General features: G+C 45.2%; 5 protein-coding genes across 5 annotated transcripts; 3 read left to right on the plus strand and 2 right to left on the minus strand.

The window, feature by feature from the left end:
• Positions 1 to 1,449: 1,449 nt before the first annotated feature.
• On the plus strand, positions 1,450 to 4,037 carry F4812DRAFT_450555 (vesicle coat protein; the record flags this gene model as incomplete). Its single annotated transcript, XM_047936104.1, has 2 exons — positions 1,450 to 1,461; positions 2,454 to 4,037. The coding sequence occupies 2 exons, from the start codon at positions 1,450 to 1,452 to the stop codon at positions 4,035 to 4,037; spliced, it is 1,596 nt and encodes a 531-aa protein (XP_047791648.1).
• Positions 4,038 to 5,066: 1,029 nt separating this feature from the next.
• F4812DRAFT_457874 (26S protease regulatory subunit 6B) lies at positions 5,067 to 6,491 on the minus strand (the record flags this gene model as incomplete). The annotated part of the gene is made up of 3 exons (XM_047937247.1): positions 5,067 to 6,036; positions 6,110 to 6,208; positions 6,295 to 6,491. The coding sequence occupies 3 exons, from the start codon at positions 6,489 to 6,491 to the stop codon at positions 5,067 to 5,069; spliced, it is 1,266 nt and encodes a 421-aa protein (XP_047791649.1).
• Positions 6,492 to 7,662: 1,171 nt separating this feature from the next.
• On the plus strand, positions 7,663 to 9,714 carry F4812DRAFT_422742 (uncharacterized protein). Its single transcript, XM_047933691.1, has 3 exons — positions 7,663 to 8,605; positions 8,695 to 8,762; positions 8,830 to 9,714. Exons 1-3 carry the CDS (start codon positions 8,407 to 8,409, stop codon positions 8,983 to 8,985), a joined length of 423 nt encoding a protein of 140 aa, XP_047791650.1. The 5' UTR covers positions 7,663 to 8,406; the 3' UTR covers positions 8,986 to 9,714.
• Positions 9,715 to 11,275: 1,561 nt separating this feature from the next.
• F4812DRAFT_325887 (putative methyltransferase-domain-containing protein) lies at positions 11,276 to 12,884 on the plus strand. The gene has a single exon (XM_047931514.1). The coding sequence runs from the start codon at positions 11,566 to 11,568 to the stop codon at positions 12,769 to 12,771; it is 1,206 nt and encodes a 401-aa protein (XP_047791651.1). The 5' UTR covers positions 11,276 to 11,565; the 3' UTR covers positions 12,772 to 12,884.
• F4812DRAFT_470341 (uncharacterized protein) lies at positions 12,868 to 14,803 on the minus strand (the record flags this gene model as incomplete). The annotated part of the gene is made up of 2 exons (XM_047938970.1): positions 12,868 to 13,337; positions 13,383 to 14,803. 2 exons carry the CDS (start codon positions 14,801 to 14,803, stop codon positions 12,992 to 12,994), a joined length of 1,767 nt encoding a protein of 588 aa, XP_047791652.1. The 3' UTR covers positions 12,868 to 12,991.
• Between the last annotated feature and the right edge of the window lie 1,383 nt (positions 14,804 to 16,186).

The raw sequence follows: 16,186 nt of genomic DNA on the forward strand, positions 1-16,186 counted from the left end.
TCGTGGCCATTGCAGCTTGTGGGTTGCTTGTTTGTTTTGTTTTGTTGCTAGGAGGGTTTTAAGAACCCATCTCAAAATAAGTACCTCACATTTTGTACTGTCAACTTTTTTTTCTCTTTTCCAACTGGCCTTACCTCATCAATACATACGACTGGAGAGAAAAAAAAAAAAAGAAAAAGTGACAAAAGGGAAAGTGAGGGGCTGCAAGACCTCTAGCTTCTAAGTTAAAGCTCAATTACCTTATTCTTTGCTATCTTACCTCACCCAGGATATTATTACATACCAACCGGCGGTTTCCTCAAATCTCTAAGCAGCAAAAAAAAGGGAAACAACTTCAAATTGTATAAAGGTATTGAACTAAAAAAGGTACGTACTTGCGTTCCTTCCATAGGAGGTATGTATTGTATACCTATACCTATACCTACCTAGGTATACCTTAACCTACCTCGAGTTACTCTTTTATCTTGAGTTGCTCTTACCTTTAGCTACTCAACTTTATTGTCAACTTCCAGATTCTTTGGAAATATTCCAATTCTTCTCCCCCCCCCTTTCCTCTTCTTCCCCACTCTATGAATATGAATTTCATTTACTGACAAACAACTTTTTTTTTTTGTGTGTGCGTCTAGTTCAGCTCGTCACAACCTTCTTCTATTGGAGCTCTTGTCGAATATCATTTTGGCACATGACCTCATCCCCCAACCTACGTCTTCATCTGGATCGCACAAGTTGGAGGTCAGCTTCGCAGCTGTTAGCGCTATTTCTTTTCCCGCCAATCCGTGAAGGGCTTCCTTCGCGATCGCCTTATTCAGTGAGCCAACCAGAAGGAAACACAAGGATCGATATTGCAGGACGAAGAGCCGATTGGTGACATATCTGCTGTGTTCTGTCATCCTGTGCCGCATTTGCTCGGATTTTTGCTTGTGATCAACTGTACATAGACGCATACACGATAGCGAGTACAAAGGCGAGAGTACAAGGGCTCATTTCGCAGTTCGGACTTCACATCGACTTTTTAGTTAACTGGATAAACACCGACGCACCCGCCGACGCATATATGCGGGCAAAGGAGATTCCGGTCCAGGATACGGATTAGATCTGAGCAACTCATTTAGCTTGTTCCCGCATCCGGCCATTGCTGTTTCCCTGCGGTTTCCCTACTGTTTCATCGATGAGATAATACTTTGACTACGGTACCAAAAACTGTCATTGGCTGGCTTGGATAGGCAAGAAGAGCCAGGGCTGGACGCGGGACGCGGGACGCGCGTGGGAGGGAGATTTGGTTTATTTGGGGGTCACTTTTCCTTGGTACTGGCAGTTGTTACTGGACGTTTGGCCGGTCTCGTTGGTTGTTGGAATTGGAAATCCAATATCCAATCGAACAAACCCCGCTGTGTGACGCTCCACAGATTGCTGCGACCTCTGTGACCTCTGTCGTGTTGGGGAAACGTCATGACGTCTATAGTAAGTACATTATCGTTCTCTACAATTTTCTTCACCATGTTTTTTTTCCCTTTCCTTCACCACTTTTCCCTCTTCTGCGTTATACCTCGTTATACCTCGTTAGCCCAACCGTGATTTTAGCTTTTATGGTCGTGTTACACATCTCATCTCATCTTTTATTCTTTCTTTTTACCTTCTCCATTTACCAATTTCCAACTTTGTACACCCAGACGGCTAGACACAAGACATAGTCCAGTCCAAGGTACCTAGCACATTCAGCACACTAGCCTGACCTGCATACCTTGGCTTCCGGGTATGCTTTGGTTTAACTTGTCTGAATATTTGTGTTCCACACCTTCTTTTGTTTCTACCACCCATCTTCCCGTCCTTAAATGACCTGGTTGAATTTCTTCACCGCCTCGCCCGTCTAGATCACCCCGGAAGCCTCGTGTCCCCTCACACATACAATCGTCTCGTCAGCCCCTTAACCCCGGGCCTTACCTACTTAGAATGCTTATGTTAGATGGTCCCCCTATTCCCATCACGACGGCACGGAGCGAAGCGATGTTGCGCTATGCCCCAAGTCAGCCAAGTCTTGAGCTTGATTGGTACGGATGTCATGATTGTCGCAGATGCCCAAATTGCCAAATTTGGAATATCGACTCAGCATATCTACTCCCTTGCTCGACAGTGACGTTTTGGCTCTCCAAGTGTAGTCCTTCAAAACTCCAAACTCCATCCTATTTATCTCTTAGTTAATACTTGCTTTTCTCCTACCCCTTCGTCTACCCCAGACCGCTAAGGTTTCCTGTGAAGCTTTGACCCCCACTTCTTCCTCACCTTTATTATCGTTTGCCCGAACTCTGGAACCGCTATACCCTGATCTTTATAATATTGTCCCTGAGATGCTGTTTTAGCACCAGTCCCCGCCAAGTCCTCTTTTCACAATATTTTGCCTGACCATGACTGTTTCTCCAAAGCCAGCAATATTGCCTCTGCTAACCCATATCCAGCTATGTTTGGCGCACTACTGCGACTTGCATGGACCAACACCTCTCATGGTCACTGAAGGTTTACCTGTGCCATGCAAACAATGTTGTGATGATAATACCGAATCAGCGCGACCACATACCAGCACTGCTGGGCATGGCCAACATGCAACCGTTACCGAAAGCCTCCGGAAGATGACACTTGGGTCTCCACGCAGTTCGTCCACCTCTGTAACCGACCAAGAAGCTCAGGCGCATCGCGCATCGCTACTTCGAACGTCAAAATTGGGTCCTGGTACTACGGCTCAGTCCGTTACGCCAGCACCTCTCAACTCAGCCTCGGCTGTTCAGACTCCACCGCAAAGTCCTCGAAATGCGCCAGAAAACTTCCCCGAGACTAACGGCAAGGGTGGCTTACGGCGCGACTCGAGCTTTCGTAAAACCTATGACGACTACGTCACCAGACGGGCGAACCCGTGTGACAATTGTGCCCTCACCCTTCCTAAGCGACAAAATTCGAAAACTGGAAAGGAAGAAAAAGCAAATACTGCGACAGATGCCAAATTAGATCAACGCGGTCCAGTATTGCGTACACGCGCACCATACGCTCGTGTTTACGGGGGGAGTAGCGAGTTCAGCCCACCAAACTCGAATCCACATTCCTCGTATACTTCTGATGCAGAAGACGATGTTCTACCCAGAGATAATAGCAAGCGCCCAAGCTCTCAGCAACGGCCTACCACCTCAACTTCGCATTCAAGTGTTTCGTCTAAATCCAGCGTGACACAGCACACGCACTACCTTGATTATACATCCGCTCATGAGCCGGTAGCCCCAACTACGTACTCCATAGTTCGTGCATCTTGCCTACGAACGCTCTCGTTTGAAACCCTCCCTCGACGCCCTGAGACTACACAGCAAATTCCGTCTCTCTCATCGCCATTGCCACAATTCACATCTCTGCCAATGAATCATGGTCCAGGCTACATCGCCGCGCCACCAAATCCCCAATCTGCTGCCAATGGCGGCCCGATATTCTTTGGTGATCCCTTGGCAGGCTATACGACGGCATACATATTCCGTATTCCGGATGTGCATGCACGTGGTCGCAAAAGAGTCTATGCGTTCTTAGCGCTTAGTACGCACCGTGAACGTCTCGCCATGAAGACTTTCAGTTTCATATCAGCTGCATTCCGCGATCTAGCAAACTGGATTCAAGAGTTGGCTGAGGCCGAAGCCGAGAGAGAGCGCGAACGGGAGGAAGCTAGCAGCCCAATTGCTGCGATCAACGCTGCGTATAGCCGCGGTGGATTCGGTGGCGACGGCCCACGTGACAGTGGCATAGGACTAAACCTTGGGGGCGGGTTTAGTGTAGCAAACTTGGACCGCGAACGTGAAAGAGATAGGGCCAACGATTCAACTAGTTTCTTAACTGGTGGTGGCCGCATCGGCTTAACGCAACGCATGGGCGGAACTATGGGTCCTGGGGGATTTGCGCCAAAAGCCCGCGGGCTCGCAGAGCTCGTCGGCCTCCCCGACTTCTTCATTGAGCTCCATTCTCGTTTTGTACAGCTCTTGCTGGAGCTGGGCGTGGTGCTATCCTCCTGAACTTATCGATCTATAATTGCATTGCATGTAGAGCTGGCAAACGACGATGTTCTATTTGTTGTCCTCCGAGCGACTGAAATAACTACAACTTAATATACCCAGATACAGACGTAATGAGGGAGGATATACCCGAGTTGTCGAGTTGAGTGGGTAGCCAACTAGGTTTCTTTGCTTGAAAGCTACTCACTCCCGAACATTGGTTACGGTGACTCGACAAATTCCTTGCGAAATTCACCCTTGACTTCTATGATACCCACGCTTCAAGTTGAAGCAATTGATTTTGTGCCAGTTGGCGCTCATCTCCCTTTTTACCTTCTTAAGGATCACACCCTTACTGTATTATTACTTATCTCCTCGCTGGGTTTATTGTCGTGCATTTCTGAGTCGGTTCTACGCTTGAAGGTATGCCGTTCTTGTTGTATGCTATTGCATGGCGTGGTATGTAAAACGGCGTACAAAAGAAAAGGTCGGATAATGCATACGAAGGAAAAATCATATCCTCTGGGGGATAGGTAGACGGATGAGCTCAGGCGGCTCGAAGGAATGATTGGATGGCGTTGACGAGTTAGGGGAGAGCGAGGATGTAGTAGACCATTGTAATACCAGGTTACGAAACCATGAATCTTTGAGCGTTATTGGCACCTCTTCGCGTTTTATGGAGTCGGTTAGGGGAGCGTTTTAGATAAAGGCAGGCTATGGTTAGACAAACAAGAGGTTGCTATTGCAAGTCCATAAACACGTTTTAAATTTTCAAAATACTGGTAGGTATACCTCCTATAATAAGTGGCACTGCAGGAGGAAGCAAAACTTATTAGTTTGTTTAGTAGTATTGCTATGATAGTGTTACACTCGGCCAACCCCATCACGTCACAGCTTGTAAAGGCGGTCCCTTATTTCCATCATATTTCTCAGGAAAAGGACCGAAGCGTATCCAGCGTCGACATAAGACGCGGGTTCTCTTCCTTCCTACTCGGGTCCCACTCCACCCCACGAGGAAGCTGGGATGAATTTAGACCAAGTTGTCTCCGTCTATTTATAGAAATCAAACTTGTTCTCGTCGCTCGTTCCCTTGACCTGACTAGAGTACGCGTCCTCAAGGTCGGACTGGATGATGTTGTAGCGGTTCTTGCGGACGGCTCGGAGACCGGCCTCCTGCATGATAGCAGCGATGACGGCGCCGCTGAGGGGGTCGTTGCGCACGATGAGGCTGTCGAGATCGACCTCGGGGGCGAGGCTCATCTTGCTGGCGATGGTGCTGAAGATGAGGCGGCGCTCACGGCGATCCCGCAGGCTGGGGAATTCGATCTTCCGGTCGAGACGGCCGGGACGCAGGAGGGCGGGATCGAGGGTGTCGGCTCGGTTGGTGGCCATGATGACCTTGACGTTGGAGGTCTGGTCGAAGCCGTCCATCTGGTTGAGCAGCTCGAGGAGGATACGCTGGACCTCGCGATCGGCGCCGGTCTGGGCGTCGAAACGCTTGGTGGCAATAGCATCAATCTCGTCGATAAAGATGATGGCGGGCGAGTTCTCACGGGCCATGCGGAAGACGTCACGGACCATGCGGGGACCTTCACCCAGGTATTTCTGCACGAACTCAGAGCCGACGACTCGGATGAAGTTGGCGGTCGTCGAGTTGGCAACGGCCTTGACCAGCATAGTCTTTCCGGTACCGGGAGGGCCGTAGAGGAGAACACCGCGTGGGGGGTCGATACCAATCTGCTTGTAGAGGTCGAAGTGGGTTAACGGGAGCTCAACAGCTTCGCGAATCTCTTGCTTTTGCATGTCGAGACCACCAACGTCGGCGTATGTCACGTCTGGCTTTTCATCGGCGCCAAGCATAGCGATGGAGGAGTCGGCCTCCGGAGGCAGGATATCAACAAGGGCATTGGAATGTCGGTGGAGGGCGACAGATGACGAGGGCTTAAGCTTCTCGCGGTCGAGGGTAGATAGAATACGGACAACGTAGTTGGATCCTGTACTGGACTGAACTATTCCGGTGCTGGTGTTTATGTTAGGATTTTCAGTGGTGATTTATGTTTAATACATAACATAGTCAAACTCCTCGGACTTACTTTTGGTCGATGGCTTCCATAAACTGACCGATAACTAACGGCACACTTTGAATCCTTTTAATTTCCTCCTGTGCCCGGACAAGCTCACGCTTCAAACTCCTATGTAGGTTTGCAGTTAGAATTCGTGTCTTACAATAAAAGCTGATAATATAGCAGACGATTGCTGTTTCCCGCCGTTTTCTTACCTTTGCTCATCCTTGATGTATTCTTCCTGTAGCTGAATATATTCCAAGTGCCTCTGTAACTTTTTTAAAACTGCATATTCATCCCCACCCTGTGCCGGTATACCCTCGATGCTCTCGATATTCGGGATGTTTGACGGGATCGGCTTATTATGCGGTGCCACGGCATTGGATGGGTTTTCTACTAGAACGTCACCCATGGTCGCGACTCTTACGGTGGGGTTGTTCTAAATACGTAGAAGAATGGCTTGTGGGTGTCAGTCGGTCGGTCAAATATTGAATTTGTCTTTGTCCTTGTTGGGCAGGTTTTTTTTCTTGTTGTTAATATAGAAAATTGGTGGATGATGATTATGATGTGTTGGTTGTTGAGTTTGGAAGGTTGAAGTTACGTTGGTTAGTGGAAGACAAGCTACAAGCTTCTATGATCCGGGTGCCGACGCCAGCCTTGCAGCCTTGAGAACTGATTACCTAACTACAAGCTTGGGGTTCATGCCAAGAATAGGTACCTTAAATCCAACTAATCCACCTTTGGAAAGTCTAGGATCAATAGATCTTCCGCTATCCGTTCAGCCATTGAAGCCCCCACCGTAGGGCATCGCCTTGAATGCATGAGCATCGGGCGGATTGGCTGCTCACTTCCCAGCACCTACAAATCCAAGGCGAACATTGAATCTTCCCCATTTTAGAGGTCGGCTTTTGGCCACTCATCTTGCAGTGTAACCCGCCTAGCCTACTGGTGATCATCTTCCGGCATCGCCCGACCAAAACTATGGCTTGGCCTAGATCTACCTAAACCCATTTGATGGTGACATTCCCATAGTATATATGGTACTGTGTACCTTTATCGTTGACGTTGTGACAAAGAGCATTAGGTTAGGAGCGAGATGTTCATAAGTCTTATTTTCCATTATAACTTTGACTTTTCTAAATGTTAACTAATGGAGCTTTGAGGTACTTAATAGGTACCTAATTATATTAATTATGCATAGGCAGTTATGTCTCTTAAATATAGATAATATGTTGCATATAAATAAAGATGTCGGGCTTTGCGGCAACTGAAAGAGACAAGAAGGAACCAAGTTGAGCTCATCCCTCTTACATCTTGCATCTATCTTAACCTCTATAATGTATGTATGGATGTATATGTACCTAACGTACTTCCTCAGGCGGTTGTGGATGTAGAGGCAAGTCACTTTACAGCACAGTGCCCGTCCATATTTCTCAACAACCTCCACTCTATTAGACCAATCCAATTTGATCACAAACCCAGAAAGACCCGCAAGGGTCCCTCGTTTCCCGATGTGTCATCATACCTAAACTAGCGGTTTCGCACTGGGCTATGGTTAACTCCTCCCGCCTTCCAACATACATGTACAATACCTACCTGACCTGCATCTATCTACCTACATCTCTACTGCTAAGGTACCTTCACCCACTATACAGTAAGGTTAGGTACTGTATCATTTGCTCATTCGCAGCCCATTCTTAGCCCACTTTGCCCGCCTGCCTTTACTTCAGATTACCTACATACATATACATCCATACCTACCATTGCACGGGCAGCACGGGCAGCACGGGCAGCACTACATGTACCAAAGACCGTTCCCGCATCAATGCAGGCGCAGACGCTGTCCGACTTTTCTACCTCTCTATTTCTCTACCGTACATTAGGACTGTACATCAAGACTGTACAAAACATCGTACCTCATTCGTACATTAATTAGGTACCTCAATACGGAGTAGACTCCCTGTAGGCTCTAGCCTCTCATCTTCCCTCAACCACCTGACTTCGATCTCTTCTTTTTCGTCCTTTTTCCACCTTGCGAATATTACCCATTTCTCCCAAACATCACTTCTTTTTACCTCGTCATTGCTTGCTTTACAGAGTAAACGTGGAAATTAATTTCCTTTCCTTTTCCCTCTTAACTCTCTGGCATAATCACTTGTTACTCCTCGCGGGGAGTTTTGGCTTTGGCCTCGCTATTTATTATCATCCCGGCTCCATAGCGCCCCCTCTCTCCGTGTCCAAATAACACCTCTGCTAATCGGGTCTCCCGAGAGTCTTCCTAAGAGTCTTCGGTAGAGAAGAGAGAAGAACTGTCTTGTGGTTTTATAATGATGGCGTCTAAAACAATTGCTATTCCGGCTGTCCGATCTTCGGCTACAGCCTACAGCCAATCTCCCAAGGCTACTACTAGCAGCTCATCTTCCTCATATTCAAGCTCTCCGCAAACCCCTAGTCCTAGTGAAGCGTCGTCAGTGCAGTCCGCAAGCAAACCGAAATCAACCCACCACCGTCGACCTAGTTTATTGAGTATGTCTGCTTCCCCGTGTGTTGACTGTAGATGAGAGAGCACCTTGATGGTGTCCTCCGGCTAGGATCCGCTTGCTCACACCATATAGGCTCCGCCTTTTGCAAGGACGAGTGCACCGTTATCAACATCGGAGACCCTGATGGGGCACCTCGATTGGTAAGAAAATGCTATCGCAGCTGGAGTAACACTGAGGGGCCGTCTTACTAATATCCCCTCGCTCTAGATCTCGTACCTCGCCTCGAGTCAAGGCTTCGCATGGAACCCCGAGCTGTTCGTCCCCTCGTACGTCGAATGCGATTATATACCCCTAGAGAACCGTAGGGAGCCTGTACATGAGATTCGACTTAGTGACGAAGAGATCAAGGGGATGCTACCATAACTGGCAACCCCGTCTAGAGGCCCGCTACGGGATTTGTCTTTAGCGTCACTACAATCGATCTCACGGAGCGTCGTTTCTTCCTAGATACACATAACCCTCGCGAGGATACCTTTGCCATTTTCACGAATACTTCGGCGTCTGGATTCAGGCTATATCATTGCCTGGATGGATTGTGGATATCAATCTCGGCATTTTCCTATTGCGCGGCGCGGCTTGGAGGAACCAACATCATACATAGTACATTGACTTGGACGGATAGGAATATTGTTACATGGGATGCCCACGCCCGGAGGGCCTAGGAGTTTCTCGTGGGTACTGTATGATTACATGAAGGTTACATGAATGCCCTCAAAAGGGGGCTGGCGTTGGTATTCCCTGGTTGCTCTTGATTTTATTGGGCCGACTCTTTTCTCTCTACTTTTCTCTCTACCTTTCCTCCTCGTTTTCGGCTAAGCAATAGGTTATTGTTGGTAGATAAGGGCGTTACTTTCTCAACTTCGTAGGTAATAGAAAGATTGCATTTATTAGGCACTTGTGGCTATCGCGCTAGGAAGTGATTTCAATGCTTCTCTACCTAATCTAACCTAACCTAATTTTTTATATCGTACCCTATTCGCATTCAAGAGAGGATATCTGCAGACCAGTACTTGCATTGAAAGGGTTAACTGCATAGGTACCCACGGTAATACGTAGGGGCTTAGATAGAGTTGCAGATGCCGAAGTTGTAACACAAAGATGGGTCTCTCTACCTAGTGAGACATTTCTCGAGAAACACCACATGGATTACCGAGGTGGGAGTTTACCTATTATTATGAGTTATGAATTGCGAACTATGTAATTGCCTACAATTCATTCAATTTTTAGAACACCTGAAACGACTATGCCGCCCAGGTATTTAACGGGTTGCCACAAGTTATTATGAGTTATTGGTTCATAAAATCTTTACACTGGTACTACTAGTACCTACTTCAGTAGAAGAACCATGTGTATATATATTTTTTATATAATTTACCCATGTTATTAAGAGATCTGTCTACCTCATTTATAAGACCTATAAATACACATATATTAAACTTTACCTAATGTACGTAGGGATGCAAATACGTATTCTTCCTTGAGGTCATCCCGCACGCAATAGTGCTTCTTTAGTTATCCTATTCGCACGGTGTAGACATTCCACTTTGTCGTCAATTGCCCCACCCTTCTACCCCACGAATTGCGTTATCGGATCAATTCTGTTACCTGGATTGGGAAACCTGAAGCTGCTTGGCGCCACTGATACGGTTAGCGTTTAGAGCGCTTATAGTAAGAGGAATCCCTTTAAGGAATCTGCAACGCTTTTTAATAGTCAATTCCTTGTGACTACCAACTGGGTTTGCGGTTTCTCATACCAATGTATGCTTTCAAGCTTATAAACTACTAAACTAATACCTACCTATATTAGATACTATTCGAAATGGTCACGTTTAAAGTTCACCATATTGATCAACTTCAAGGAATAATCGTAATTGACTACCTAAGGTAATAGGTAATAACTGCAGGCGGAGATATTCACATGTATTTGTGGCGATCTCGAGGTAGGCTGGGTACGGTACCCAATATCAAAATGTTTGTCTCATAGCCACGTGTACAGGTAGATTGGGGGAGGGTATGGGTAGGTATGCTTTCAGTAAAGTCACATCGAGTAATGGACCTTTTAAAAGACTATTCCACTGCTCGTCAACTTTTGTATCATCTCGACAGATCATCGGCCCCAAAAGTATTAATGAATCTTTAAGACAACATATGTCATACCTAGCACTATCAAACTAGCTCAGTACGAAATGAGGTCTATTAGGCACTAACAGGAGCTAAAGGACGGGTTCCCATTTGTGAATACGGGGTAAAACTCAACTTCGCGATCAATGGTGCAAAAGTCTAAACCGTATTTGCAGATAAGAGCCCAATCTAATAAACTCTCCCTAGTAGATTCTACAATGTACCTAGATACCTATATGTAGGCAAGTACTGAGGTAGGGTTAGGTATGCATGCTAGCTTATTAGACCTTCCAGCAATTCAGCTGTCATATGCATGTACATGTGCTAAGCGTCAGGCGGTACATCAACCTGGAATATAAACTACCAAGGTAGATTTATTACGTGAGATTCAGTACACGTACATTAGTATTGGACAATGTCAACCTTTGATAAGCTGATAGTTATACCCCTCCAAATCCCGCTTTTCGACCCGTAAAAGAAATTTCCAATATAACGGAACGCACACAATTGCGTTCTGCGTTTTCCCAACCATTCAACAACGCTACTACATAATACTATGGTGATTGTTCGTCCAGCGACAATGGCCGAAGTGGATCTCGATCGATAAAGTTTCCATGCCGTGCCGCCAAAATACTAGACTCACGTGGCTTAGCGGTGAATATTTTTGACGGCGCATAGAGATGCATTGAAATGTTGGGCACGGAAAAGATGCATCTCGCCAAGGCGCAAATACCCAAAAACCACCGAATAGACAAATCATTGGATTAAACGATTTACCATATCCAAGGTTCGGTATCGCATTACATCCACAAAAAAAAAAAAATGCATTACATACGCTTGTTGCGCCGCCCAAAATTAGACACATCAAACATCAGGAGACCACTCATCTCAATTCTTCTTACCATCACCACGGATCTAGGTGACTCATTTCTTTACCCGGACGAGCCCGTCGACTTGACTATCTCGGTGGAGAACCCAACGGGCCAGTCAATTATACTAGAAATAGATCGGCCGCCGAGGTGGACTGCTGGGCTGCGATGCCTCGACGTCAAAGTCCCCGTTAAGCCGCATCTGAAGAAGAGCGACGTCACGTGTACCATTAGGATTCATCCAGCGACGCAAACTCCACCGTTGGGGGTGTTGAAGGGTAGGGATACGCTTCCGTGGAGCGTTACTAGAGGCTCGCCCGCGAGCAAGGGTCTCATTATGCCAGTTTCCGTCGACATGGCGAAGGGCATTTGCGCTCCCGTTGCCGTCCGGACACTCCGACTCAATTCTAGGTTTCAGCCCCAGGACCAGCTGGACATCGACCTGGAAGAAGATGTCGGGGAGAGCATCGCGCGTCACATATGGGATGCGGGTGTTGTGACAGCGTCCTTTCTCGGGGATGCATGTAGTAGTAAGGAAGGAATTTGCGATATATTGCCTATACGAAAAGACAGCTTTAACGTCTTAGAGCTAGGTAGCGGCGTGGGTATTCTCGGGATTACCTTGGCGCAAGTCCTAGAAAGGGCCGTAGTCTATGGCCATACCTCCAGTAAGGCTACCGTACTGCTAACAGACCTCTCAGAGGCGGAAGAGCGTGCGAGGTCGAACATCGCGCGAGCCGAAGTGGCGCTTTCCCAAATAAATCCCGACGGTTCCACAGTAGCTCTTCAGTACGAAGACCTGGACTGGGACGAGGGTAAACGTGGCCGGTTTGGAGCTCTTGCTTCTGCGCGCCCGTGGGATCTGGTTATACTTAGCGACTGTACGTATAACGTTGACTCGTTACCCGCGCTTGTCGGAACGCTGAGCGCGCTACATGCTGCAAATGTAAAACACCTCCACGAAGCGGAAGCGGATCCAAAGACGTCGGTTATCTTAGCGACAAAGCCCAGGCATTCTTCTGAACAGGCTCTATTCGGCCTGCTAAGCTCCGCTGATTGGCGATATAGCGTTCTCAAGACTATCCCACTACCAAAGCTAGGCGAAGAGGATGAGGTAGTCGACATATACCTACTAGAAAAGGGGGAGAGGAAGGCCTAGCCTGTCCCTCGGTATTATATAACCTCGTGAATATTACTGCTAATAATGCGCTGTGATCTATCTGTTATCTTATACGGTTAAGGATTCTTGATGCAGATGTAGGGCCACAACGGAGATACGCACCAGTAGGTACCTCATCGGATACCTATGTTTTTATGTCTTGTATTCATAAAATATTACCCCAACTAATAGGTATTGCTGGATTTGAGAACTGGTATCATTACTGAATGTGTATAACGTCTTCCCATTCTCCGACCACGCTAATCAACGGATCCGCATCAAAACAGATACTTAACATTTTACATCTTAAAATCGCTCTTATAGTCGCTAAAGCTATGACGGTATGGCTTATTTCGACAATTTCATGTGTTCGGGGATCATCGGGACGGAGTAAATCCCAATCGACGATGAACGATTCGAAGACACCAAACGCAGATGGCACCTTTAGTGTTTTGGACCACATATCTAATTGAACAGTCGAGTTCGTGCTTTCGCTGATATTCCTTAGCGACTGCCGAACGAGTACCAAGAATTCAGGATTGGTGATTGCCAGAATACCGACGACACTATCGACTATATTTTGTCCCTCTTGATTGCCTAATTCACCTCACACTAGATCCAGGTCATATATCACCTGGAAAGCTCTTGGGGATACGTTCTCTTTATCCAGAAACTGTAGTGCAGGGTCCAGTACTCTGTTTAGCTTTTGCTTGTCTTGCTGAGAAAGATTTAAGATGTCGGTTTTCTGCTCCAGCCGAACCAGCATCGAAACAAGGTGCCTGGCCGTCCCTTTTCGACTTGTCCCGCCGAGGAGATATCCCTCCGGGTGGCACGGAAGCTTCAACAAGGCAAGTGCCAGTTCTTGCGCCTCTTTCCGACGCATGTAGGCTTCCGGCTGGGAATCGAAAACGCGGATCCAGTCGGAACTCGTGGGCACGTAAGTAAAGCCCCAAAGATGGTCGACCGCTTCCTGGGCGGTAGCGTTGTTAATCGTCTCGAACCCGTACCAGGTGTGGTTGCGAGTCGAAAGAAACCCGCTTCCTATGTTGGAAATCTCGCCGACGCTGGACGACTGTAGTTCCACGGGATTCACTTCTCGTGGGCCATTGCGGATATAACTACGCATAGGTTCCCTTTTACGTGTACTGATTCTTCTCTCATGCCTGTGTTCTTCAAAATCATCCGTGTCGCTGCCGAAATTGACACTAGCCGTTAAGCAGACGCAGCTAGATTCAGATAGGGGCAGGAATCCTATCGCGAGGAGAAGCAGATCTTTGGGTGACAGGGTATCCTTCTGTATTCCTCGGATCTCATTAATAGGGGCGGGACGGAAAACTAGGACTGGAATATCTCTGGCTGATGGCCTCTGACTCTGATTGAAAATCTGCAAATTTCCCGTAATACCGTAGAGCGTAACAGACGGCCAATCAGCAGATCCGAGTTCGACCTCTGATCCGATTCCTAGCCTCTGAGATCGAATCGGAGCGCGTTGAAGCTCGGCCCTATGACCAGTAACATTTGGAAGATTGAACACTGTGTTTCTCTTACTCGGTGAGCGCCTTGAGTCTCCCTCCGTGGTGTATCTCCCAAGCAACCCGATGTAAAGGATCCAGAGACGATTGACGGGGAGGTATGTCTTTCGGTCTTTAACTATGAGGCTATCCCCTCGAGGCGGGTTGAACCCATACGCTTCAATCAAAACACTAAACAGAATCCAAGTAGAGTTCGTATCAACTTCCTTCAACAATGTGCTGTCTAGCGCAGTGGCCGGTGAAGAAGGATTTGGGTGGCTAAAAGTTTTCAAGAGCGGCGCTTGTACCCGTTGGAATAAATAGATGTTTGGTCCTAAGTGGTATCCCGGTGAGATGTAGGCATTCGTCTCTCTCCCCATAGCGTTGAGCGTCTGCTGCCTTTCTGTTCTAGAGGCGAGCCAAATAAGAACAGGGCCGACAATCCCTATGAGGGCAATGACTCCGACTCCTGCTCCTACCCATGTTCCAATAACGCCGGCAAGATCGACTACCTCCGACATGATATATCGTAGGATTCTTGTATCATTTAAAGTAAGTCATTGAGTTTTACTATACGAAAGCACCATGCATTCATTGGCCGCTGTCGACTGGACATGTTTAATTTATATTTTATCCCACACGGATCAGGATATGCAGTTTTATACTCTCTGGGATATTGGTACATGTACCCCGCTTCAATAATATACCTAAATGGACCAACTTCTCTTCGTATCTACTCTATTGATTTTTACAATGTAACAATTGGGAGCCCAAAGGCTGAGTGGCGTAACTCACCAAGATATGTCCAATCAGAAATTATTGAAACCTTGAAATGCGTTGTGTAGATAGACATACCAGTGCTTCTACTATGCAAACGGTCTCGAAATACGACAGGATCCGACGAAATACAATAAGACACGAGATAAAGCCTCTTCCTTGATGCTATAGCAATGTCGAGATATACATAAGAACCACTTATTTGGGCTTTATGGTTATGATACTATTGGAGTAACCACCTAGATGCGCAGCTTTAATGCAACTGGGCTACTCCTTATGTAGAAATGCCAATAAATAATGTGACATCGACGCTCAGCCGCAATGGGGAATTGGGAAAAAGCAAATGTAAGTGACATATTTGAGATATATTGCATTAATATATTACCTTTTAAGTACATAGTACATTATTAACATATAACTTGTTTACTACCGGGCGGTAAAAAGCTTTAAATATTAATAATAAATAATGTTATTTTAATAATAATAAATTTCTAATATTATTTTTTTATTATTTTTTTTAAAAAAAATTTATTTATTTTATTTTAAATTATTAAAAAATAAATTTTTTTATATTTTAATTTATTAAATAAACTTTTTTAAATTAAAAAAATATATATATTTATTAATATATTAATTATTTTATTTTTTAAAATATTAAAAATAATTTATTATTACTTTTATATATATTTAATAATTTAATTATTTAATAAAATTTATAATATTTTTCCAAAATTATAATAATTATATTAATTATTATAATATTTATTATAAATTTTATTTTATTATAACGAACTTACATTTAAGTTTATTAAAATATAGTAATTAAGGTTTTAATTTTTAAGTAAATAATAATAATATAAGTTAAGTATTAATAAAATGTTTAAAGCATTTATTAAAAAAGTTTAAAGTTTTTTTTTATATAAGTTAAATATAAGATTTAAATTAATAATTAAAAAAATGTAAATAAATAATTAAATATATAATAATTTAAATATATTTATAAACTTTTTTATTTATAATATTTTATAAATTTATTTAATTTAGTAGATTTAATTAATTTAATAAATTTATTAATATTAATAATGCTTTTTAAAGTTTTATTAATATTTTATATTTTTAAACCCCGT

This window comes from Daldinia caldariorum, assembly GCF_022478825.1.
Source record: "Daldinia caldariorum strain CBS 122874 unplaced genomic scaffold F4812scaffold_5, whole genome shotgun sequence".
In the NCBI taxonomy this organism is placed as follows: Eukaryota; Fungi; Ascomycota; class Sordariomycetes; order Xylariales; family Hypoxylaceae; genus Daldinia; species Daldinia caldariorum.